The sequence below is a fragment of the Bombina bombina genome, chromosome 5 (genome assembly GCF_027579735.1).
Source record: "Bombina bombina isolate aBomBom1 chromosome 5, aBomBom1.pri, whole genome shotgun sequence".
NCBI lineage: Eukaryota > Metazoa > Chordata > Amphibia > Anura > Bombinatoridae > Bombina > Bombina bombina.
Window position 1 is genome coordinate 42,475,468 of NC_069503.1, and position 25,967 is coordinate 42,501,434.

At 36.8% G+C, this 25,967-nt stretch overlaps 2 protein-coding genes across 2 annotated transcripts; both read right to left on the minus strand.

Moving 5' to 3' along the window:
* Positions 1 to 733: 733 nt before the first annotated feature.
* Positions 734 to 3,226, minus strand: LOC128661271 (uncharacterized). Its single transcript, XM_053715545.1, has 6 exons — positions 3,119 to 3,226; positions 1,971 to 2,022; positions 1,840 to 1,893; positions 1,557 to 1,757; positions 1,357 to 1,467; positions 734 to 1,266 (listed from the first exon to the last, which is right to left on the minus strand). The coding sequence occupies exons 1-6, from the start codon at positions 3,224 to 3,226 to the stop codon at positions 734 to 736; spliced, it is 1,059 nt and encodes a 352-aa protein (XP_053571520.1).
* A 783-nt stretch (positions 3,227 to 4,009) lies between these two features.
* On the minus strand, positions 4,010 to 5,317 carry LOC128661272 (uncharacterized protein F54H12.2-like). The gene has a single exon (XM_053715546.1). The coding sequence runs from the start codon at positions 5,315 to 5,317 to the stop codon at positions 4,010 to 4,012; it is 1,308 nt and encodes a 435-aa protein (XP_053571521.1).
* Positions 5,318 to 25,967: the final 20,650 nt, after the last annotated feature.

The window sequence follows — 25,967 nt, forward strand, 5'->3', positions numbered from 1 at the left end:
AACTATATGTAGTTGAACGTATCTTCCTACGTTTCATAACACCACCAGCCCTGTTTCTAAGAATTATGATCACAAGTCTTAAACAACCACTACCTATACACTCGGCATTGCTTTGCAACAAACCAGATACATTGTTTAAAAAAGACTCAGCATCTAGACCATCCATGCCCTTTCTTAAGGAATATAAAGGCCTGTCAAATCCATCACCTTCAAATCTTAACTGAACTAGGTCACCAGGTCTTACTTCAGATTGCAAATTATGTAGAACTGTTTGTATAGCTTCATGCACGCCCTGAACTGCTGATTCAAACGATCTTAACTTATCTAGGTTTACAAACCTGAAATGCTCATAATACATAACAGCACCAAAACGATTAATGTTTCTTTGGTACCCATCTATGTGTTGTAAAATGACAGGTGGGTCACTTTGATGCTGTCCAGCATTATGTTGAAGCTCTTGCTCAGGGGGTGATTGGCAATCTACAGTTTCTGATTGGTGGGGTAATTGTGTTTCTGATACAGGAGTTGTGCCCTGAGATACATGATACCTATCTGAGTTTTGTCTCATATTTAGTGCTTGGTTACCCAACTCCCTGGATAACATACTATGTTTTAGTCGGTCAACATGCCGTAATATCTTTATTGCTTTTCTGACAGCTCTATTTCTATACTGTCTTCTTAGCGACCACCGTCGCCCCCTACTACGTCGAATTCCCCTGCCAACCATGTCTAGTCAATTTGTCATGGGTGTCTGTTGAAAATATAGATTACTGGTCTTTAGAATACTGTTGATAGTCTCTAGAAGATTGTTAATGGTAATGTCTTTTTGAATGATAACTGCTTCTAAGCTCTCACACCTTGAACTACATATCCGTGGAGCCCCTACGCTTAAACATGTGTTCTTTTTTACTGTGTTTGTGATATCCTGCAGTGGAACAACAGGTTTTAAGATATTACCAGAATTTTTTACTATAGTTCTTTTTTTTATATTTTGAGCATTATTCTCACCACTAGGTTTTCTTTTAACACATGATTTCTTAGTTGTGTTTGTGTGTTGTGTTTTCTGTCCCAAACCTGGTAATTGTAGAGAATTCAAAGATTTTTTTGGATTGTTAGAAAAACCCTTGGCTCTACAATGTGTGGGTACTGCTGTTGGAGACTTTTCATCATCATCAATGGTGGTTATGATGTCTTCTACAGCTATAGATTTTCTAGAAGCCACAGATGAAATGGGGTGTGTTTGTTTACTTCTGGAGCGTGATGAGACTAGTGGAAAAAATAAATAATTGTAAAGTATTGTGCTTTTAATTCTAAGTAAATACAAAATAACAAGAGACCCCAACAATTTGAACTCACCAGTAGTAGAGGCTTTTAGTGCTTGTTTTACACATTCATTGGGAACCTTATTTACTGGTTGCTTGTGAACTATTGCCGTAACGACTGTTGTTTTAGGTTTCAATGTTACATCTGTTAAAATAAAAAAATATATAATTTAAAAAAATAAAATAAAAAAAAAAATAGGAATAGGTTTTAACGAACATCACTCATAGACTAACCACTTTTTGGTGCCTGTTGTATTTTATCACTCCCACAATCAGTAGGGCCATCAATTCTGTTAAAATTCAGCTGTCGTTTTAAATCTGTTTTACAAGGTCTCTTTGGTGTCTGCATCTCCAATCTGCTTACACAGGGACTTGTCAAATTAGTACGGTCAGGAAATATTTCATTAACATCTGCATTGTTGATTTTTGTAAAATCTGTTAAAATAGAGATTATAATCACTATTCACACTGAAAAGAAAACAGCTAATTAAACACATTTTCATTTCCACAGGCTTACCCATTTGTTCAACAGCATCTACAATTTCCAGCAATTCTGTATCAAATGTTACACCTGTTAAAATATATATATAAATATATATTTATATTTAAACTTGAACTTGAACAAATGTAAATAAATTAATTACTTACACTCAGAAAAAGGCACACTAAAATCATCATATATTCTCTGAATTTCTGCATCCTTAAAAAAATAAATAAAAAAATTATAGCTTTTAAGGATTTTGTGATGTAAACAACAGTAGGATATAGACACAAATACACAATATTAAAGACGTGTCACAAATTGCTAGTATTCTATACAGACTGTAACTAAAGGTATACCTCACTTTACAGCAATCATAGTGATATTGGGAGAAAATTCACTAGCTTCATTACTGTGGGATCTGTGTCTTAGTGCTATAGTCTGGCAAATTTTACTACAGTATTTGTCACTATTTTACAGCTACAGTATTTATTGAATGCTGTGCTGTGTTAGTGTTAAACTAAATATAGCACCATGTTAAACTAAATATACCACTATTGCACCCCTAATATACTGTATGTTAGTTAAAGTCTGTGTCTTAGTGCTATAGTCTGGCAAAAATTTTACTACAGTATTTGACACTATTTTACAGCTACAGTATTTATTGAATACTGTGCTGTGTTAGTGTTAAACTAAATATAGCACCATGTTAAACTAAATATAGCACTATTGCACCCCCTAATATAATATAAAGGGATTATCTATCTTTAAAAAAACAATAACAAATGTATGCAAAACTGGGGAATGGGTAATAAAGCGATTATCTATCTTTAAAAACAATAACAATTCTATGGTAGACCGTCCCTTTAAGTATTATACCAATAACAAATAATTAAACAAAATAAAATTTAACAAAAGCCAAGTCATCCAGTTATTTAAAAACAGAAACAGAACATAAAAAATAAAACTGTAAATTTTAAAAACCTAAATATAAATAGAAATATAACAATATATTATAGATTAAAAATAAAGAAATAATTACCGTTTCATAGACTAGTGTTGGTTATGCAGAACTGGGGAATGCGTAATAAAGGGGTTATCTATCTTTAAAAACAATAACAATTCTATGGTAGACCCTTTAAGTTTTACAACAATAACAAATAATTAAACAAAAAAAAATATAACAAAAACCAAGTCATTCAGTTATTTTAAAACAGAATCAGAACATAAAAATAAAACTGTAAATTTTAAAAAAACATAAATATAAATAAAAATATAACAATATATTATAGATTAAAAATAAAGAAATAATTACCGTTTCATAGACTAGTGATGAAATGTTCATTTCAGTCTTCTCCATTCTTGGCAAATGTTGATGTAAGCAGTGTTTTGTTGCTCTGCTTATATAGACCCCAGCCCCCATGGTGTCTCACATCATGGGGCTGTCACAACTCTCAAAGGGAGGGGGGGATTTTTTTCTTTTTTTATTTTAACTTTTCTTTATTCTTGAATATTATGTTAATTTTATTTAATTATAATTGAGAAATAAAGAAGAACAACAATGAATGTATGTTTAACAATTTTTATTAAATGATTATTATAAACAATACAATAAAAAGAAAATATTTAATGTAACAGCTTTGATCACGTGAGTGTTTACGTCTGATTACAGCAAGGTCTGCATGTCTGGACATGTTCATTACATATAATTCTTGTACGCCATAATTGTTTACAATCCCTTAAAAAATAAGACACTATTTTATCATTTTTTTTAAAATCTGATGAAAAGTAGCTCAACACTTTATTAAACCTCATACCTTTAGCCATACAATGTATAAAAAATATACAATATTCACCACATACAATAGAAAACGTATCTTGTAACTGTTTATTCTGAAATACTATACGCTTTGCATTCCTTTTTAAGAAAATTAAAAATGATTTAGGAAATATGGGGTCTCCTGGTGGTATACCGTAAGAGTCAAAGAAATAGCCAGTCCTCTTATCATCAAAAAAAATGGAAACCCAATGTTCTCCAGCATTTGTATGGGGGTCAGTGTTAATAATAAAACATGCAGGATAGTTTGTTAATTTCTGCTTTGGCAGTAAATCACATGGAAATACGCCAACAAAAGTAGAACGTGCATATGGATCAGCTGCTAAAATTCTATTTATTTCCAATGTATTCATTTTTTTTCTTTTTCTTTTATAAATAATCATACAAAACTTCTCGTCTTTGATTGATTTCAATAATGTTGTCAAAAACACTGTATACAATCATGTTAACAGTTCTCTCAAGTGCTCTTGAAAATCGAATCTCAGCTCTCAAATTTCCGCTACGTATAAGGGAATAATGAGATCCACTTTCTCCATCGGGTGTGAGATCAAAGGCAAAAAGGGTGTATCCATTTATATATTCATCTCTGTTAATTAGGATTGCAGAGCCACAATTCTGCTTTCCTGCAATGTTCACTAGAGAAATATATTCACGTACTGCATTTCCATTTTCAAAATCTGGTTGAAATGGCTTTGTTGGTATTTGCTCACCATCCAGATAGAGTGCAGCAAAATTTACATGGTTGTGTTTGAAACATAGTGGATTCTTGTCATAAGCTCCTGAGAAGGCATCATTGTCTACAAATCCTATAACCACAAGCTTTGGTAATTGTCCCAGAAATAAATTTTCTTGATTACATACACGGCTACCTGCAGCGATAGAATACACTTTCAGTCCGACTCTATCCAGAGCATATTTTGCATTTGCTGTTAGCAGGCCTTGCGCATGACCTATTCGCACTGCTGGTGATATTTGCACTCTTTTGACAAAAAGTGATGCATTCAAGATTTGTACTTTATACTGTTCTGCTTCTGCAGACATAAGACAAAATGCATCTTTATTTCTAGTAAGTTTTATTTTCAAATCAATTCCGTTTAACATTAACTTTTCTTGGAAAAACAGGTCACTGTGAAGATGACCTAGTAATTCAATAGTTTTACCCCTTTCTAACATGTGCGCTCTTTTGTTAAAACCTTGATTGTCTCCACCCAAGACACGTGTGTCATGGTGACCCGCTGTATCTTTATAAAACAGTCCACCTGTGAATTGCGTTGATAGTGTATCAGCACTATAATTAAGAATTGTTTCAATGTACCCACGGTAAGCGTAAAGATTATTTGATTGTGATACAAGTCTGTCTCCTAATGTGACATCCACTTGATTAAACAGTGTGGACAGTGGATAGTTGATGAGGCTGACTCGGGCCCCCTCAGGAGGTGGTGTATTGTCTTGTTTAACAATTTTGCATGTTATGAACAAAAGGGTGTTGTTCAGATCAAAATAATGATCTCCACTTCCAGCTATATAGAACTCTAAAGGTGCATTTTCAATAATTGCTGTCAGGGGTTGTATTTCCACATAGAGTGATTTTTCTATACTTGTTTGTGTAGGCTGTATTTGAAAGATATCCAATTCTGACTTGGCACATTCTAAGGATCCATTATGAATAAACGCCATAGCTTTTTTTTTTTTTTTTTTTAATGACAACTGTGTGGTTATTAGAAGATGTCACCTGGTGAACGCCTTGGTGGCCTCTGTCTCTTTCTGCTTTTGCGTGCACGGTTTTTAATTATGTGTTGTGTTAACATTGGTGGAAAAGCAATATCATGCTTTCTTTTTGTTTTTCTCTTGTTAGCAATATACACAATGCCAGTTCCCTCTTGTGGACCATTATTCATTTTATTCATAACAGCTGAGGACACACGGCTCACCACATCCTTTGCTATACCCTGTGCTGCTGTTTTCATATGTGGTTTTACAATTTCAAACCCACGCCTAAACAAAGGTACTGCCATCCTGAATAAGTTCCTAAACACACCACCTATTCCACGGCCATACATGTATGAACTACCATGAAATCCAGGTAGGCCATTTCCTGCTTGTGTTCTGTAATAATTGCTGTATATGTCGGGGTCACCATAACGGTCAAAATGATGTTTACTGACAGGCACATAGTCTGGATCGATATAACGATGCGTAATAATTTCGTTATTTCCACCCGTAATATCGACAGCGAGCAGCAATGGTACAAAGCTGTCACCTACACGCTGATGTTCTATGATGTCGGTGTAGATAAAAAGTGTGTAGAATCCTGCTTTTATATCACAATATATCTTTCCATTCTCATTCTTGACAGCCTGTGTGTTAACGTCATTTCTTAATCCGTAATTATTAAGTCCTAAGATATGAGTTAACTTTTCTGAAACCGTAATGATACTGCCACTACTACCTACTACTCGAACTGTCTGTGATAATTCATCGTACTTTAGCTTCACGTCAATACTTAAATTTTGAAGCGTGGATAATTTATCATTAATAGCTCTAACTATATCATTCATATCTTTATAATAACCAGGCTTCAAATGCACATAAGTGATTGGTTTGTTCTGCGTTGTTATAGTTATTTTGGAATCAGCAGCTTCAAGAAGATCAAAAGTGTGGGGGTACATAACCTCTCTTACGCCAACCTCCCATTCGCCTTTTAATGTAACAGGTTTAGCTAGCTTTGTTGTAAAACTAGAAATTTCATTGTTAGGGAACATATGATAGGAGGCGTTACTTAGTAGAGTTAAATAAAAAGAGGACTGCTCCATTATACTATAATGTAGTTAACTGACTTTTGGGTATCCAACTGTTGAATTTATTTGGGTAACCTCTCCACTTCACATAGCAGTATAGTTTTCTTCTAATATGTTTCTGTTTTAGAACCTTTTCAATTCTGTACACACGATTGTCATCATGTGATATTTCTTTCATGTAATTAACAAGAGTCCATGAGCTAGTGACGTATGGGATATACATTCCTACCAGGAGGGGCAAAGTTTCCCAAACCTTAAAATGCCTATAAATACACCCCTCACCACACCCACAAATCAGTTTTACAAACTTTGCCTCCAAGGGAGGTGGTGAAGTAAGTTTGTGCTAGATTCTACGTTGATATGCGCTCCGCAGCAAGTTGGAGCCCGGTTTTCCTCTCAGCGTGCAGTGAATGTCAGAGGGATGTGAAGAGAGTATTGCCTATTGAATGCAGTGATCTCCTTCTACGGGGTCTATTTCATAAGGTTCTCTGTTATCGGTCGTAGAGATTCATCTCTTACCTCCCTTTTCAGATCGACGATATACTCTTATATTTACCATTTCCTCTACTGATTCTCGTTTCAGTACTGGTTTGGCTTTCTACAAACATGTAGATGAGTGTCCTGGGGTAAGTAAGTCTTATTTTCTGTGACACTCTAAGCTATGGTTGGGCACTTTATTTATAAAGTTCTAAATATATGTATTCAAACATTTATTTGCCTTGACTCAGAATGTTCAACTTTCCTTATTTCCAGACAGTCAGTTTCATATTTGGGATTATGCATTGAATTATCATATTTTTTCTTACCTCAAAAATTTGACTTTTTTCCCTGTGGGCTGTTAGGCTCGCGGGGGCTGAAAATGCTTCATTTTATTGCGTCATTCTTGGCGCGGACTTTTTTGGCGCAAAAATTCTTTTCCGTTTCCGGCGTCATACGTGTCGCCGGAAGTTGCGTCATTTTTTGACGTTATTTTGCGTCAAAGATGTCGGCGTTCCGGATGTGGCGTCATTTTTGGCGCCAAAAGCATTTAGGCGCCAAATAATGTGGGCGTCTTTTTTGGCGCTAAAAAATATGGGCGTCATTTTTGTCTCCACATTATTTAAGTCTCATTATTTATTGCTTCTGGTTGCTAGAAGCTTGTTCACTGGCATTTTTTTCCCATTCCTGAAACTGTCATTTAAGGAATTTGATCAATTTTGCTTTATATGTTGTTTTTTTCTTTTACATATTGCAAGATGTTCCACGTTGCAACTGAGTCAGAAGATACTACAGGAAAATCACTGCACAGTGCTGGAGCTACCAAGCTAAGTCTGCTATAAACTTTTGGTATCTGTTTTCTCCAGCTGTTATTTGTATTGCATGTCATGTCAAACTTATTAATGCAGATAAAATTTCCTTTAGTACTGTTACATTACCTGTTGCTGTCCGTCAACATCTAATTTTCAGAGTGTTCCTGATAACATAAGAGATTTTATTTTTTAAATCCATTAAGAAGGCTATGTCTGTTATTTCTCCTTCTAGTATACATAAAAGTCTTTTAAAACTTCTCTTTTTTTCAGATGAATTTTTAAATGAACATCATCATTCTGATACTGATAATGGTTCTTCTGGTTCAGAGGTTTCTGTCTCAGAGGTTGATGCTGATAAATCTTTGTATTTGTTCAAGATGGAATTTATTCGTTCTTTACTTAAAGAAGTGTTATTTGCATTAGAAATAGAGGATTCTGGTCCTCTTGATACTAATTGTAAACGTTTAAATAAGGTTTTTAAATCTCCTGTAGTTATTCCAGAAGTGTTTTATCTCCCTGATGCTATTTCTGAAGTAATTTCCAGGGAATGGAATAATTTGGGTAATTTATTTACTCCTTCTAGACGTTTAAGCAAATTATATCCTGTGCCATCTGACAGATTAGAGTTTTTTGGGACAAAAATCCCTAAGGTTATGGGGCTGTCTCTACTCCTGCTAATGTACTACTATTCCTATGGCAGATAGTACTTCATTTAAGGATCCTTTAGATAGGAAAATTGAATCTTTTCTAAGAAAAGCTTACTTATGTTCAGGTAATCTTCTTAGACCTGCTATATTTTTAGCGGATGTTGCTGCAGCTTCAACTTTTTGGTTAGAAGCTTTAGAGCAACAAGTAACAGATCATAATTTTATAGCATTATTATTATTCTATAACATGCTAATAATTTTATTGGTGATACCATCTTTTGATATCATTAGAGTTGATGTCAGGTATATGTCTCTAGCTATTTTAGCTAGAAAAGCTTTATGGATTAAACTTGGAATGCTGACATGTCTTCAAAGTCAACTTTGCTTTCCCTTTCTTTCCAGGGTAAATAATCATTTCGTTCCTTTCCTCACAACAAGGAACAAAAGCCTGATCCTTCATCCTCAGGAGCGGTATCAGTTTGGAAACTATTTCCAGTTTGGAATATATCCAAGCCTTATAGAAACCTATAGCCAGCTCCTAAGTATCTATGAAGGTGCGGCCCTTATTCCAGCTCAGCTGGTATGGGGCAGATTACGTTTTCTTCAAAGAAATTTGGATCAATTCCGTTCTTAATCTCTGGTTTCAGAAACATTGTTTCAGAAAGGTACAGAATTGGCTTCAAGTTAAGGCCTCCTGCTAAGAGATTCTTTTCTTTCCCGTGTCCCAGTTGACACAGCAAGGCTCAGCATTTCTGAAATGTGTTTCAGATCTAGAGTTGGCTGGAGTATTTATGCCAGTTCCAGTTCTGGAACAGGGGCTGGGGTTTTATTTTATCTCTTCATTGTACCAAAGAAGGTCAATTCCTTCAGACCAGTTCTGGATCTATCATTATTGAATCGTTATGTTAGGATACCAACATTCAAGATGGTTACTGTAGGACTATCCTGCCTTTTGTTTAGCAAGGGCATTATATGTCTACAATAGATTTACAGGATGTGTATCTGCATATTCCGATTCATCCAGATCACTTTTAGTGTCTGAGATTCTCTTTTTAGACAAGCATTACCAGTTTTGTGGCTCTACTGTTTGGCCTAGCCTCAGTTCCAAGAATTTTTTTCAAAGGTTCTCGGTGCCCTTCTTTCTGTAATCAGAGAATAGGGTTTTGGTATTTCCTTATTTGGACGATATCTTGGTACTTGCTCAGTCTTCTCATTTTCGAAGAATCTCATACGAATCGACTTGTGTTGTTTCTTCAAGTTCATGGTTGGAGGATCAATTTACCAATCAGTTCATTGATTCCTCAGACAAGGGTAACCTTTTTAGGTTTCTAGATAAATTCAGTATCTATGACTCTGTCCTTGTCAGACAAGAGAAGTTTAACATTGATATTAGCTTGTCAAAACCTTCAGTCACAATCATTCCCTTTGGTAGCCTTATGCATGGAAATGTTGGGTCTTAGGACTGCCGCATCAGATGCGATCTCCTTTGCTCGTTTTCACATGCGACCTCTTCAGCTCTGTATGCTGAACCAATGGTGCAGGGATTACTCAAAGATATCTCAATTAATATCTTTAAACCGATTTTACGACACTCTCTGACATGGTGGACAGATCACCATCGTTTAGTTCAGGGGGCTTCTTTGTTCTTCCGACCTGGACTATAATCTCAACAGATACAAGTCTTACAGGTTGGGGAGCTGTGTGGGGGTATCTGACGGCACAAGGGGTTTGGGAATCTCAGGAGGTGAGATTTCCGATCAATATTTTGGAACTCCGTGCAATTTTCAGAGCTCTTCAGTCTTGGCCTCTTCCGAAGAGAGAGTTGTTCATTGTTTTCAGATAAGACAATGTCACAACTGTGGCATACATCAATCATCAAGGAGGGACTCACAGTCCTCTGGCTATGAAAGAAGTATCTCGAATTTTGGTTTGGGCGGAATCCAGCTCCTGTCTAATCTCTGCGGTTTTTATCCCAGGTATGGACAATTGGAAAGCGGATTATCTCAGTCGCCAAACGTTGCATCCGGGCGAATGGTCTCTTCACCCAGAGGTATTTCTTCAGATTGTTCAAATGTGGGAACTTCCAGAAATAAATCTGATGGCTTCTCATCTAAACAAGAAACTTCCCAGGTATCTGTCCAGATCCCGGGATCCTCAGGCGGAGGCAGTGGATGCATTTTCACTTCCTTGGAAGTATCATCCTGCCTATATCTTTCCGCCTCTAGTTCTTCTTCCAAGAGTAATCTCCAAGATTCTGAAGGAATGCTCGTTTGTTCTGCTGGTAGCTCCGGCATGGCCTCACAGGTTTTGGTATGCGGATCCTGTCCGGATGGCCTCTTGCCAACCGTGGACTCTTCCGTTAAGACCAGACCTTTTGTCTCAAGGTCCTTTTTTCCATCAGGATCTGAAATCCTTAAATTTAAAGGTATGGAGATTGAACGCTTGATTCTTGGTCAAAGAGGTTTCTCTGACTCTGTGATTAATACTATGTTACAGGCTCGTAAATCTGTATCCAGAGAGATATATTATAGAGTCTGGAAGACTTATATTTCTTGGTGTCTTTCTCATCATTTTTCTTGGCATTCTTTTAGAATACCGAGAATATTACAATTTCTTCAGGATGGTTTAGATAAGGGTTTGTCCGCAAGTTCCTTGAAAGGTCAAATCTCTGCTCTTTCTGTTCTTTTTCACAGAAAGATTGCTATTCTTCCTGATATTCATTGTTTTGTACAAGCTTTGGTTCGTATAAAGCCTGTCATTAAGTCAATTTCTCCTCCTTGGAGTTTGAATTTGGTTCTGGGGGCTCTTCAAGCTCCTCCATTTGAACCTATGCATTCATTGGATATTAAATTACTTTCTTGGAAAGTTTTGTTCCTTTTGGCCATCTCTTCTGCCAGAAGAGTTTCTGAATTATCTGCTCTTTCTTGTGAGTCTCCTTTTCTGATTCTTCATCAGGATAAGGCGGTGTTGCGAACTTCTTTTGAATTTTTACCTAAAGTTGTGAATTCCAACAACATTGGTAGAGATATTGTGGTTCCTTCATTATGTCCTAATCCTAAGAATTCTAAGGAGAAATCGTTGCATTCTTTGGATGTTGTTAGAGCTTTGAAATATTATGTTGAAGCTACGAAATCTTTCTGTAAGACTTCTAGTCTATTTGTTATCTTTTCCGGTTCTAGGAAAGGCCAGAAAGCTTCTGCCATTTCTTTTGCATCTTGGTTGAAATCTTTAATTCATCTTGCCTATGTTGAGTCGGGTAAAATTCCGCCTCAGAGAATTACAGCTCATTCTACTAGGTCAGTATCTACTTCCTGGGCGTTTAGGAATGAAGCTTCGGTTGACCAGATCTGCAAAGCAGCAACTTGGTCCTCTTTGCATACTTTTACTAAATTCTACCATTTTGATGTATTTTCTTCTTCTGAAGCAGTTTTTGGTAGAAAAGTTCTTCAGGCAGCGGTTTCAGTTTGAATCTTCTGCTTATGTTTTTTGTTAAACTTTATTTTGGGTGTGGATTATTTTCAGCAGGAATTGGCTGTCTTTATTTTATCCCTCCCTCTCTAGTGACTCTTGTGTGGAAAGATCCACATCTTGGGTAGTCATTATCCCATACGTCACTAGCTCATGGACTCTTGTTAATTACATGAAAGAAAACATAATTTATGTAAGAACTTACCTGATAAATTCATTTCTTTCATATTAACAAGAGTCCATGAGGCCCACCCTTTTTTGTGGTGGTTATGATTTTTTTGTATAAAGCACAATTATTCCAATTCCTTATTTTATATGCTTCGCACTTTTTTTCTTATCACCCCACTTCTTGGCTATTCGTTAAACTGATTTGTGGGTGTGGTGAGGGGTGTATTTATAGGCATTTTAAGGTTTGGGAAACTTTGCCCCTCCTGGTAGGAATGTATATCCCATACGTCACTAGCTCATGGACTCTTGTTAATATGAAAGAAATGAATTTATCAGGTAAGTTCTTACATAAATTATGTTTTTTTGAATTTCTTCAGTGTAGAAACTACCTTCAATAATTTCACCTGCTAAATCTTTCAGTTTATAAAGAGGTTTAGAACCACGTGTATTCACACCATCTATTACAAATATCTCGTCAGTAAAATTTACTTCGTAACCTTTGGTGAAACAATTTTTAAACTTTGAAATCCTGACATGGTCACCAACTTTTAAAGCAGGCTTAATGTTCTTAGATTTTGAAGAAACACCATAAATATTTTTCCAAATGAGCAGTGAATTTTCCTGTGTCACGTTTACAGGTGAACAACGTATAGTCCTGTGATATGTATTGTTGTAGCTAAATATAAGAGCATTTAACACATCTATATATCTGTAGGTATTGTGGTATGTAAAATACCGCCACATTTTAGTTTTTAATGTACGATTAAAGCGTTCACAAATGGCTGCTTTAACAACATTGTTTGCTACAAAATGTTGAATTTTATATTTTTTAAATACTTTTTGGACAGTCACGTTTAAGAACTCCGTACCCTTATCAGTTTGAATCTTTAAAGGTATACGACGACCTTGAAAAATCTCTTGAAATCCCTTTGCAACGGATGAGCCTGTTTTATTAGACAAACAGACAACCCACGCATATTTAGAAAAACAGTCTATAACGGTGAGAATATACTTGATACCATCATTATATTTAGCAAATTCAATCATTGATACCAAGTCAGCCTGCCATTGAATATCTATAGACGCTGTATATATTTTGTTTCTTTCAAAAACACGTCTAACAGGCTTATGGAGTGAATAAGTATCTTGAGAATTTAAAAACGCTTGAGTTGTTGCTTTGCTAATATCATATTGATTAGCCACACGATACAGATTATGTACCCCTCCAAAAGACCCGGTTTTTAATGGATTATAATATATATCTCTTAATACAACTTCATGGTTTTTATCCGGTGATCTCCCAAAATCAGACATTTTTTTTTTTCATATAGTTTAGCAAACTGTTAAAGCTGTAAATATTGACATGTGTTATCAATAGCCATTCACCAGGAAAGAAAGCATGTCTAATCTGAAACAGAGGCTATTTAGTCTTTAAAAAAAAAGATGTAAACATTATCTTTTTGTCATCTGCACTGAACTGTGCCCTGTGGTCATTTTGACACAAGGATGAATGTTGAAATAAACATTTGACAGTGTTTAACAAACCCTATCTAATTTTATACATGTGTTATCAATAGCCATTCACCAGGGAAGCATGATTTTGACACAAGGATGAATGTTGAAATAAACATTTGACAGTGTTTAACAAACCCTATCTAATTTTAGACATGTGTTATCAATAGCGATTCACCAGGAAAGAAAGCATGTCTAATCTGAAACAGAGGCTATTTAGTCTTAAAAAAAGATGTAAACATTATCTTTTTGTCACCTGCACTGACCTGTGTGACCTGTGGTCATTTTAAAGCATGGAGGAATGTTGAAATAAACATTTGACAGTGTTTAACAACCCTATCTAATTTTAGACATGTGTTGATCATAGCATTTCACAAAGAATGTGAAAAGAAGAAATAAAATTTATTTGCTTTTAATATTAAGTACATGTAGAATCAGTATAAATTTGATACAAGAAATTATACTAAAAAGAGGTGTGTCTATGTGGGAGGTTTTTTTTCAGTTGGGAGGGGTTGTGCAGGGGGAGAATGCTTCTGTGCAAGAGCTGTGTGATTAGCACACATTATCTACAGACAGCAGTTTTTGCAGGGAGAATACTTCTGTCTGTGTAAGAGATATGTGAATTAGCTCATATTTTCTCCAGCATGTATCAGACAAACTGCATGTTGAACACTTTTTAGATTCAAAAAGACTGTATAGCTTAACAACTTTTGGTTAATTAAGAAAGATACAAAATATCTTCTCTGTCTAATGATCGAGTCCCATTACGCAGAGAAGATATCTATTTTTATATCTTCTCTGCGTAATGCCCTCGGACATTACGCAGAGAAGATATTTTGTATCTTTTTTTTTCTTAATAGCCTTATTAGGAATACATTGAATTAAAATGTGTTCTGTTTTGTTTTTTTGTTTTGTTTTAAATTTAAATGCATTGAAATGTTACAAAATATCAGTTAAATGATACATAAAACATTAACACAATACTATTTAAAATAAAATTATATTGTTTATTATTTTAACATTAAAATAAATGTTAAAATGCTCTAAAAAGAAGCCATTAAAGGGAATTATTTTAACATTAAAATAAATGTTAAAATGCTCTTAGAAGAAGCCATAAAAGGGGCGTAAAATATGGAAAATAGTGGGCGGGTAGGGTGGAAATATTGGGAGGAGAGTGGGCGGGGATCTGCCTATAAAGGGGCGTGAATCTGTCTATAAAGGGGCGTGAATTTGCCTATAAAGGGACGGGGATTTGCCTATAAAGGGGCGTGGTTTGCATATAAAGGGGCGTGGTACCTGTCACATTAAGTTTGACGAGATATCCCTATTTGTACTACTAATGAGATATGTTCTTTTGGCAAATTCAGTCCATTTAAAAGGACCATAACATATAGAATTACAAAATCAACAGATGCATAATAAAACTACAATGCAATAAAACCTACTTCTCTTTTAAAAGTCCTAGTAAATTGTTTTCCGATAAATGTAGTTCTGCACCTGTACCATGTGACAGCTATCAGCCAATAACAGACACATATTTTTATATAATGTGAACTCCTGCATATGCTAAGTAGGAGCCGGTGCCTCAGGTCATTTAAAAGGCTGTGTACAATTTAATGATGAAAATAAATCACAAACAGCAAACAGTTATTTTTTTAATTAAATAGGGGGAGGGGGGGGGAGATGAGAAGAAGGTTTTGTGTAAAAGGTACTTTAGGTTATATTGTTGTTTTCTGGTCCCATATAAATATGATGTCTAAGATAAAATCAGCTTTACCTTTAAAGCAGTAGTGGAGTTTTTCCAAAGAGAGAACATGATCACTTCCTTTAGCCACATTTGTAAGGTGGGTTTTGTCGCTTTTTTCCAAAATCTAGGTATTAAATCTCTTGGCGCAATTTATCATACATTGTAACAATCTCCTATGATACAGACAGAGGATTTGGGGGAGGTCATTGAGGAGTATTATGGAAGGGTAAAGTTTGAGTGTTGTGCCTAATATTGAGTTAATGTGTAAGGTGATGTTTTCCCAAAATGTTTTTATCTGAGGGCAATGCCACCAGATATGGGAGAGTGCCTATTTCACCGCAATGTCTCCAACACAGTGAGGAGGCACCAGTGAAGATACTGTGGAGTCGGTGGGGTGTGAGGTACCATCTTGATAGGATTTTGTAGTTAAGTTCTACAATGATTGGGGAGATGGATGCTTTCTTAGTCAATTTAAATAATTTGCTTCATTATTCTTCCGTAAATGTTTCTTGCTGTTCATTTTCCCACTTAGTTATGTGTTGGGAAGCAGCCTCTAAGCATACTATAAAATTAATACATAAGGATTTAATTTGATTTGTATGTCTGTTCCTTGGATTCTAACCGAAAGACACCAGAGCGCTCTGTGATCGTCTTATTTTCAAACTAGCCGCCAAAGGATTGACAGCGTGGGAGACTCCAGCTGATTGGCACACATCCGGACACATGACTACTCCGAGCACACGGAGCCGACTACGTCACACGCCAATGGATCGAGGTTGAAAGAGAGGGGTGACAGAAACTGAGAACGACCTGGACACTAACTCAGGTGATATACTTACCCGGCTAAGATACCGGTCGATGTAACACCGAGCAGAGAAGTCTTGCCCTGAAGGTTGGTCGCACTCTCAAGGTAAATGATACCCCTATCCCAGATCCAGCAGCACTTTCCATTATTTTACTTGTATCATTGACAATACTAACAAGTGGAGATTGTTACTTTACAAACTGTCTACATATTCCTGCATTGCCTGAAAAAACTTTGCACAGATTTCAACTATTGGATTATTCTTGTTTATAAACCTATCATACTTGAACGGATTTTATATAACCCCATTTTTTATTACTCTTTTTATTACTATTTTTCAACCACCGGTGGTATAGTATTTTTTGTGAATTGTGAATAGTATTTTATGTGTGAATATATGAATTGTTTGGTTTATTAAATTATTGTATTATACCTTGACTTCGTCTAATGCATCTATTTTTACCCTATGCATATTGGGAATTAACTTATTATATTTTTTTGAATCTATTGACTTTTGAGATACCGTGCTTGCCTTTTAGCGCCACATCCATCTTTCTTCTTAATACATAAGGATTTAAATGGTGTGTAAGGTCTAACAAAATTTAGCTTATGTGGATTTATTTGGATTGCGTGATGAATTTGAAGATATACAAACCATTTGTGAAAAGGTGCTCCTATATGTTGTAAGTCATTTTGCATTCTGAAATGTCTGTCTTTGAACAGTGAAGATATTGGTAGTTGTTTTAATTAATCAGTTATAGAGATTGTTTTTTTTGTGTCAATTCGGGCTGGAGGAACAATGGGTGTCCCTAGAGTGGGGTGAAAGGGGATATTTGGCTTGAGATTCTGTGATTTAATTGGATTGTTTTGTCCCATGTTTTGAGTGTGCTTGCTACATAGTAGTCGGTGGTGCATTTTGTTGGTCTGTATCTTTTAGGGATCCAACACATCTCGCCCAAAGAAAGAACATTGGGGAGCGCTGCTTCTAGTTGGACCAATGACTTAAAAGGGTTGTTATGATTCCATGCAGCAATACGTGCTAGACGGGTAGCCCTAAAGTAGTCAGGTTGGGAATTCCTAGGCCGCCATCTTCCCTGTTTAGGTATAAGAGCTGTTTTGCTACTCTTGGTCGGTGGTATGACTATATAAATGTTTCTATTTGTTTCTGTTGCATTGTCAAATAGTGAGAGTGTAGATCAAGTGGGAGTACTTGAAATAGATAAAAAGGTATTTTGGGAGGATTGTCAATTTTTTTTATAGTATTTATTTTGATGAAGGTATCAAATACATACAATATATGCCATAATAAAAAAAAACACATCAATATACAGATAAACAGGAGTACATCAAATAAGGCAAGTTGTGAACTAGATGCAATGTGCCACTCATTACAACCTCCCCTGTTCTGTATCCATGTACATATCTGAACCTGTTTTTTTTTTAACTCAAAATACCACATTAAATATTATGGTTGGGGGGGCGGAGCTGGATCTTGAACTGAACAGTCGTACATTGTGGTAGCTCCTGCTATATTTTATATAAACATCAAATTGGGGGATCATTTAGCCTCTCATATATTATAAATACTGAGTTTAATGACCCAGGAGACCTAGGAGCACAAAACTACAGGAAAAGATTTCTGAAGGCAAGAATATCATAGCTCAGATGCTTCTTGTTTAAGATGGAATCCATGAGAACAACCATTTCCCTACCCACGTGGAGACAAGGGAGAGATATCAGACGGGCTGAGAACCCCTCATTGGTTTTACCACTGATTGCAGCTACATAGGGGCAGTATGTTATCGGGGGCTCACATCCTCAGGGAGATGAATAACCTCCTAAACGACTTTCAGGCTGCTTTCGAATACGCGCTAAAGGAAGCGTTTCAGAGTGATGCAGCAGACTCTGCTGAACTTGATTTTTCTACAGCCATCTTTATTGAAATCTCCAATAGAGGTATCGCTCAGGAACCCCAATGCCCATCATCCATCCCACTTGCCAAATTTGAAGCTATAGACCCCAGAGTGAGCACTAACCTGCTTGAAGGAAAGGATGCCAGGATTATAAGGAGAAATGCAAAGTGTCTAACTGTGCTACCTACTGTCACTATTGCAGACAATGGCGGCTACGCAGCTACACTTACCACACAGAGTAGGTCTGGCCATACTATCCACCTTGGACAGGTGGACCACCCGGCCTTCAGCAGGGATAGACCATCGCAGGACATGCTGTGCAATTTTACCGTGGCGGAGAAGCAGCATTACCCTGGTGAGAAATGTGCATCACTGCAGCTTACGATGGCCTACACCACCTTCGATTACCTTAGAGGTGATAGGAAATCGAGGTGGCAGCAAACTTGTTATGTAGGGGATAAAGAGCTATTATCCCTAGAAATAGAAGCAGGACTTCCTAGAGGTATTGGCTAAAGGGACTATACCGTGGCTCATCGAATCCATTATGCTCTGTGCGGACTTATGGACTGCTTTGGAGAACTGTTCTGTTATCCCTAAAATGTGTTATGTATGGTAGGTGGATACTCATGTATGCTTAAAGTCCCTGAGTTCTACACAGTTTTATATTTATGACACCCTGGCCTGTTTATTATGCACAATGACGTCCCTGTTAAGTCCAAACTTTTCGAGATCAATATATATAATAGGGATCAATCTTGCCTTATTACCTTTGTTCATATGTTTAATGCATACTGTGTTTGATGGTTTAGATCTCTTTATTCTTTGAAAAGCCTTGTACATACCTATTATATAACTCATTCCTCTCACAGGCTTTAATTGATAATGCATATGTTATTCTGCATAATTCTGCAACTAGTAATTACTTTTATAATGTTTCTATACATGGTGTTCTTATAGTTGGTTAAATGTTTTATGATGTCCCAGGTACACTTCAGGGGCCATAGTTTGTCTATTTTCTCAGCCGGAATGTCTTGAGCCCCCCCCCCCCCCCCCCCCGGTGGAAGTGAAGTCCATGGTATGCGGGTCTAGATGGCTCCCATACTTTGTATTGAACCCTGACCGTTTGGTAGGCAATTCTCTTCATCTACCCTAGGCACCCATCAGCCAATAATAAGTGAAAAACTATGTTGTTCTATGGGTGCGTAAATCAATGTTTGAGCCACTCTATGACACAAGGGGAGCTAGGTCTGGGACATCCCAATAGTTGTTTACCCGTTTTGCTGGGCTACCTGCAGCCGGGGTGGCCTAGTAAAGATAACACAAACTGTATGTACTGACATAGTTGTATTATAGGGTATACCATATGCACAACTTCACTATAGTCTCATAGACCTGTTACATTAAGGTAAATAATAGCAGGATAGAGATAGTTTTATCTATCTAAATAATAACATAGCTGTATACTTCCCCAGCTAGGGAAGCCATATTATCTATTCTAGGCTACCATATAAGGGTAATCTAACACCATATATATCTAGGTAATAAGCTGCATACCACAGTGTGTTTCCTATGTGCATAGGTAGACCATGTATAACTTAAATGCTGATGGTGGTACGAGTGGAAGTACCCTTACATGTTTGTAGAGCTTTAACTATGTTATTCTTACTAGTATTAGACTCCCTCCCTTCCCAGTTCAAGCTGAAGCCTGATAACTCAACACTACCACCTCCCTCATAATAGTAGCTCCACCCTCCCTTAGTTGTGGCAGGAACCCTACAGATGTGCTGCACATTCCCTCTCTTGATAATGACTAGGTGTCAGGACAGATTTACTGCAGGGGAATTGGCTAATGACCTTCTATATAGTCAAACTAGCCCACATAGCCTTTTACTTGTAAAAGATTAAATTTGCAATTACTCTGGACATAGGCGTTACATGAAGGTTTGCCAACCAGATCCTAGAGCCTGTAAGAATGCTTGTTTAAAATTTCATAGACAGGGGTTTAGGTTATTATCCAAACTCTCTGGGCTGGATATGTATGGTCTCAACCTTATTGCTGGTATTATTTGTTTTCTGCTTATTTTTATTTGAAACCTACCGTTATAATAGAATGACCCATAATTTACATTGAGATGCCTTACTTTATGTTTGTGTTACGCTAACTTGCCCAAGTTCTTTATTACTTAGTGCAGCTGTGTTATACTGCCTAACAGGGAGTTTCTTGTTTTAGGAGGCTATTAGATCCTGTTCCTTTATTGTAATGTTGCATTAATCTACAGTCAGGATGTTCCTTACAGTATCTATAACACCGTAACACTACATCGGTTCTGCTGGATTTCTATGTTTATTGTATACACAAATGTTTGACTCCACTCTAACTAACCCTACACAACACTTTTACCTGATCATCTCCATCCCCCTCACCCCCCCCTTTTTTCTCCATTGGGCTTACGTCGTGAGCAGAGGAAACTAAATCCGATAGAAATTCCATCTTCTATTACTTATAATATTGATACATATATTGCTGTCTATATATATATATATATATATATATATATATATATATATATATATATATATATATATATATATATATATATATATAAATATATATATATATATATAATTTTATGTGACATATTTACCGTTCTGTGTTTAAAAATAAAAAACTGAGAGTCATCAGTTGAGGTCCAAGAGTGGCCTCCTTTTGTCCGTGAATACCCTTTGTAACGCCACAATGTTGTACTGGGAGACCCAAGAGTGGCCTCATAGAACATTCAGAGGGTAGATAGTTTGGTTGGCACAATAATTGTTCAATTCTACTCATACGCATTATTACTCAAATATGTTTAGGTTATTTTGTGCAACTCCCCATTTGTTCCCTATTTGAGATTGTTTTTGTGGAAAATTTGTATTTGAGTTGATTTCACTGTCATACACTGTATTCGTGCCTCAAATTGATTCCCAATAAAAAATATTTAAAAAAAATAAAAATAATATGGCTAGCAACTCAAAGTCATATTATTTCATTATAACTGTCAAAATATATTTTAGCCCATATAATATATGAAAGTGATATATTTATGACACATTTATGTTTATATAAGTTTAAAACTCTAGATGTATGTCAAGAAATATTTTGGAATAGCGGACCAGAGCCGCTCTCTAAATATCCCTGCCTTACCGCTGGGAATATAGAATCACCCCCTGCATAGTGTAAATATATAAATAAAGGGGGAGGGGTGCAAATTAGAGTAAGACCCATTATACCTAAAAACAACACATAGGAGTCTTTTAACTCTACTGCGGTAACCAACTCAAACCTAATTAAAGGCTAAGTAGCAACAGTCAGACCTATACGGGCATACAATAATATAGCATAAACACACCAATAGCGTGGGATGTTTATAAAAATTGATGTTACCCTCTAGGTATGGGCCCTATACCCAAGGGTAGGTGTGTTATATTAATAGAGAGGCAATCCCTAGTGATAAATTTAACTTTCATAGTAGGCTACCGCCAACTTTCATTATGGTATGTCTGCAAGATAAGAACAGCAATGCACCTATTAAACAATACAAGTAGCTGTTTCCCAGTTGTGAAATAACATAAGAACAAGGATAGTAATATATAAGGATACCGCGATACCATTAGTGCTAGTGTTTCTATGTATACACTAAATTACAATATTATATGTGCAGGAGCAGACTAAATTGTAAAATGTACAACTACGGTACTTTGACTATATGTAATATTTAAGACTCTCAAAAAGATTAAGCATTACAATAAATATAACAATATGGTGTTAAACAAAACATTCTATAATAAAACATTGAGCATAGTCCCCTAAAATGCTGCATATTATAGAGGACTGCTGTCTTGTTAAATGGGGTTATGTATGCCACCAAAAGAGCATACCGCAGTAAAGATAATCTAAATCTCTCCTAGTACTACAATATCTCCAGGTGATAGCCATGTGACACTAGGGGGTTAAGTTAGTGAGGGCAAAATAGCTATGTATGGACACAAACATCTTTAACTAACCCTTTGTACTTGGATAGAGAAGGCCTCAAAACATACGTGAACATACTAAAATAACAAGTAGTGTCAGACTAATGCAAAGTATAACAAACAAAACAAGAGAGCACTGGACATAATATAGTTCCCTAATTCTCAGAGAAGTAACTCGTGATCTGGAAAGCAATCTATTATAAAATGGAGATCAAGTATAGTCCAGTGATATGGTAATGTGGCTGAACAGTATAAATAAAAAACATAACCCAGCGCTGAATAATCACTGTCTGGTGGACAGGGAAGATTTACCCAACTCCTGTTTTCACTGAGTTTTGAAGAGACCTGTAAGCAGCGCTTTCCAGCACCTGGGGGGGACTCTCTGTGAAACCCAAGGTGGTGCAGTGTCAGTTCTACGATTGCCCTCTTTGCAAATGATGCATGGTTGCCAGATGCTAGATCAGATTGCATATCAATTATACTGCAGATAGATGATTTAAAGTTCATCTCTGCGGTCTAAGCCAACTGCTGTATTGATGCACTTGTGATATCTCTGTTGATATTCGTTACAATAACCAGGTCATACAAATTTGTCTCCATAGATGGTGTCAGCAGTCCATAAACGATCTGATCTTTAAATATCTCAGGATCCGTAGTACTCCATGCGGTAACAAACTGAGTCATACCTTGCTGCTGTAAGTCATCAAATGAAACCTGCCGAGAAAGAGTCTGCACTTGTGTAAGAGCAGTAACCTCTGAGCGCTGCTTGTTATCCGCAACGGGAGACATGGCTGAGATCTCTTGTCTAAGATCTTGGAAATGCTCCTCCATGTTTGTTAGTATGCCTGTTAGAGCATTTACAATTGCCGCATTTGTATCCATGGTAGACACTAAGGAGCTGGCTAAGTGTGGGGGCCGTACAGTGTATAAGAATGCTGTCTCTTTACTTTTCCCCCCTTGACAGGCTGAGAGGCCGTGGCGCTGCTGTTTGCAGGCTGTGCTGAGTGATCACTTAGGTAAGATGGCAACTCGCGCCATACAGATTAGATTCATCACTAACCCCAATGCTGAATCTCGACTCACTTGAGATGTTGCAGGTATTTGCCTCCCAGTAGTCACTTTCACTAAATTCAAGGTGGATGTTAGGATTATGAATGCTCTAAGGGAGAGCTGCTGAGCTGTTGTTGGTCTCCATGGCATGGCGCTCCAAACGGCAGACTTATTGTAGCAGTGCTTCAGGTCTTATTAGCTGAATTAGATCAGACTAAGTCTGTGGTGTTTCTATGCTCTTTTAAGAGCCGATCATGTCAGATATTTTATAGCTGGAATAAGATAAGCTACTGCGGAGCTACAAAGATATGTGACTGCTCTCATTGCCTGCTTGCTCCGCCCCCCGAGGATTGTCATTTTTACAGCATTTACATGACTTCTGTGTATCAGTTTGTAATGGAAGATAATTTAAATTGAATAGCTCTGTTATGTCTGGTGTAATATTGATGCCTAGATAGCGTATAGGAGTTGAAGATTAAGAATAGGGTGTTTGAAGTTATATATGTGGTTTTGTCTGTCGTCAGGTTAATGGGTAGGAGGGATGATTTGTCCATGTTGATGAAAAAAGTTAGAGATCACTTTATATGTATCAAGTTCTTTTAGGAGAGTGGGGATGGATGTGCTTGGGGAGCCTATGGTGAAGATGATGTCATCTGCGTACAGTAGGCATTTTTTGTTCTATGGGGCCAAATTTCAGTCCTTTGATGTTTTGATTACATCGAATATGTGTAGCAAAAGTCTCAACCGTAAGGGCAAATAGGAGGGGTGATAAGGGCAACACTGTCGGGTACCGTTTTTAATGGAAGAATTGTCCGAAGTTGAGTCATTAGCGTGGATTACAGCAGTAGGGTTAGGGTATAGGGCCTTTATTCTTGTAATTAATTTGGTAGAGAACCCGAATTTCGACAATATGGACCACGTGAACTCCCAGTCCACCTTGTCTAATGCCTTCTCAGCTTCCTTAAAGAGCAAAATAATTGAGGTTTTCCTATTATTGGAGTAATGTAGAGTTTGAAGTACACAAATGGAATTGTCTTTGCCTTCTCTGCCGGGGATAAAGCCCACCTTGTCAGTATGGATCAGGTATGGTAGGACTTTATTTGTATGAGTGACTAGAATCCTAGAAAATAGTTTTACATCTATGTTCAATAGGGATATTGGCCTATAGTTACCTACTTGATCGGGGCATTTGCCTGGTTTTGGGATCACCAATATGGTGGCCTCCAAGGAGGTGTTGGGAGAGAATACCAGTCTGGTCTATCGATTGGAATAGAGTAAAGCATTGTGGGCCTAATTCTGTTTTAAGTAGATGGTAGAATTTGGGGGTGAAGCCATCTGTATACATTTCTTGTATATGGAATGGTTGGTCCAAGGTGGAGAAGTCTTCTGCTGTAAGGGATGGGAGGTTAATATGGGCTAGATAATGTGTAATCAGATTTGTTTTAGAATTGGGATCGCACAATTCTAAATTGTATATTGATGTGTAGTATTTAGTAAGGTTCTGTAGTATGGCTCTACTATTGAAAGAGGTGCATCCCGTAAGGACCTGTTTTATTACTTTCAACAAAAAACTTTGCTTTCATTGTGAGGGAGCACAAATGTGCATTTTTAATTATATAATTATTTAAAGTGTCTCTGTCCCGCTGTTGAGGGGAAGTCAGATTAAGTTTATGTGCCAGTTTGGATTGCATAAGTTTAGAGGTAAGAGTATTCTATTGGAAAAGAACTGCAGTTCTTTATTGACGTTGTCTCTTCGTGTGTTTGATGAGTTCCCCCCATATATAACATTTGTATGCTTCCCAATTGTTGGGAGTTAGAAATGTCTAGGGGATTATTAAAAGAAAATAATTCAACTGTTCTCTCCTTGATGTCAGTAAGGATGAGTGGGTCTGAAAATATAAGATCATTGAGCCTCTACCTTGGACGGCTAAGTGGTATGGAGGACCAAGTGAAAGTGTTAATCACAGTGCTGTGGTCTGACCATACCATATGTGTTATCTTAGAAGTTAGATAGTGTGGTTTGGTCCCAAAGTATGTAGTCAAGGCGGGAGTAGGATTTATGTAGATGTGAGAAGGTGTAGTCCCAAGAAGTGGGATGCGTAATCTGCCAGGTGTCATATAGTGGAAGGGTTTGAAGAGCAAGCCAGTTAGCCTTTGTTCGTCTATTTCCCATATAAGATTTCCCTGTGGATGTATCTATTGCTGGGTTGAGTGGAAAGTTCAAGTATTCTCCTATAATAGTCGGGCCTTTAGCATTATCTATTAGTTGGTTAAGTGCCTTACGAAAAAAGGTGGGTGTGGGTCTGTTGGGGGCATATATATTGGCTATTGTGAGGGGTCTTCCATATAGTAAGCCCACGATTATTAGAACTCTACCGTCAGTGTCAGAATATTTATTTAGTAGTTCAAAGGAGGTGCCTTTTCTGGGCCTGAGCTAAGAAAGTGCTGGTCATAGTAATATGTAGACAGTTTGGGTTCATTTTGGTTTTTCTAAAGTGTGTTTCTTGGGTTAAAAGGAGGTCAACTCGCTTTTTATAGAAGTCATGGAAGGCAATTGACCTCTTTTCTGGGAATAAGAACCCATTGACATTTTGCGTTGCTATTGTAAAAGTTTTAAGTGTTACATGTTTACTCATTTATTTGCGTGTGTGGGAAGTATTACTATGGGGATCAGATATGACCAGAGATCAAAACAGGAATATGTGTGGTTCTATTAAAGCAGAAGTGTAGTATGTACCAGATAAAGATTGAAGTTGGCTAAAAGGAAGGGAGGGAAAAGGGAAAGAAGTGTTAGATTAAAGTTAAAGAAGATGAGGAGAAAGAGAATAGAATTAGGTTTAGTAGTCTACTTTACTGTAGAGAAGGGGGCTAGATATGGTATGTTGAAACCCACCACCGGTGGATATGAATTATTGCATG

Excerpts from the sequence above, each read along its gene's own strand:
- LOC128661271 (XM_053715545.1), bottom strand. The coding sequence starts at position 3,226 with ATGGGGGCTGGGGTCTATATAAGCAGAGCAACAAAACACTGCTTACAT. Across the intron at positions 1,758-1,839 it reads AGATGCTGTTGAACAAATGG|ATTTTACAAAAATCAACAAT; the intron begins GTAAGCCTGTGG and ends CTATTTTAACAG. Across the intron at positions 1,267-1,356 it reads ACTAAAAGCCTCTACTACTG|TCTCATCACGCTCCAGAAGT; the intron begins GTGAGTTCAAAT and ends TTTTTCCACTAG.
- LOC128661272 (XM_053715546.1), bottom strand. The coding sequence starts at position 5,317 with ATGGCGTTTATTCATAATGGATCCTTAGAATGTGCCAAGTCAGAATTG.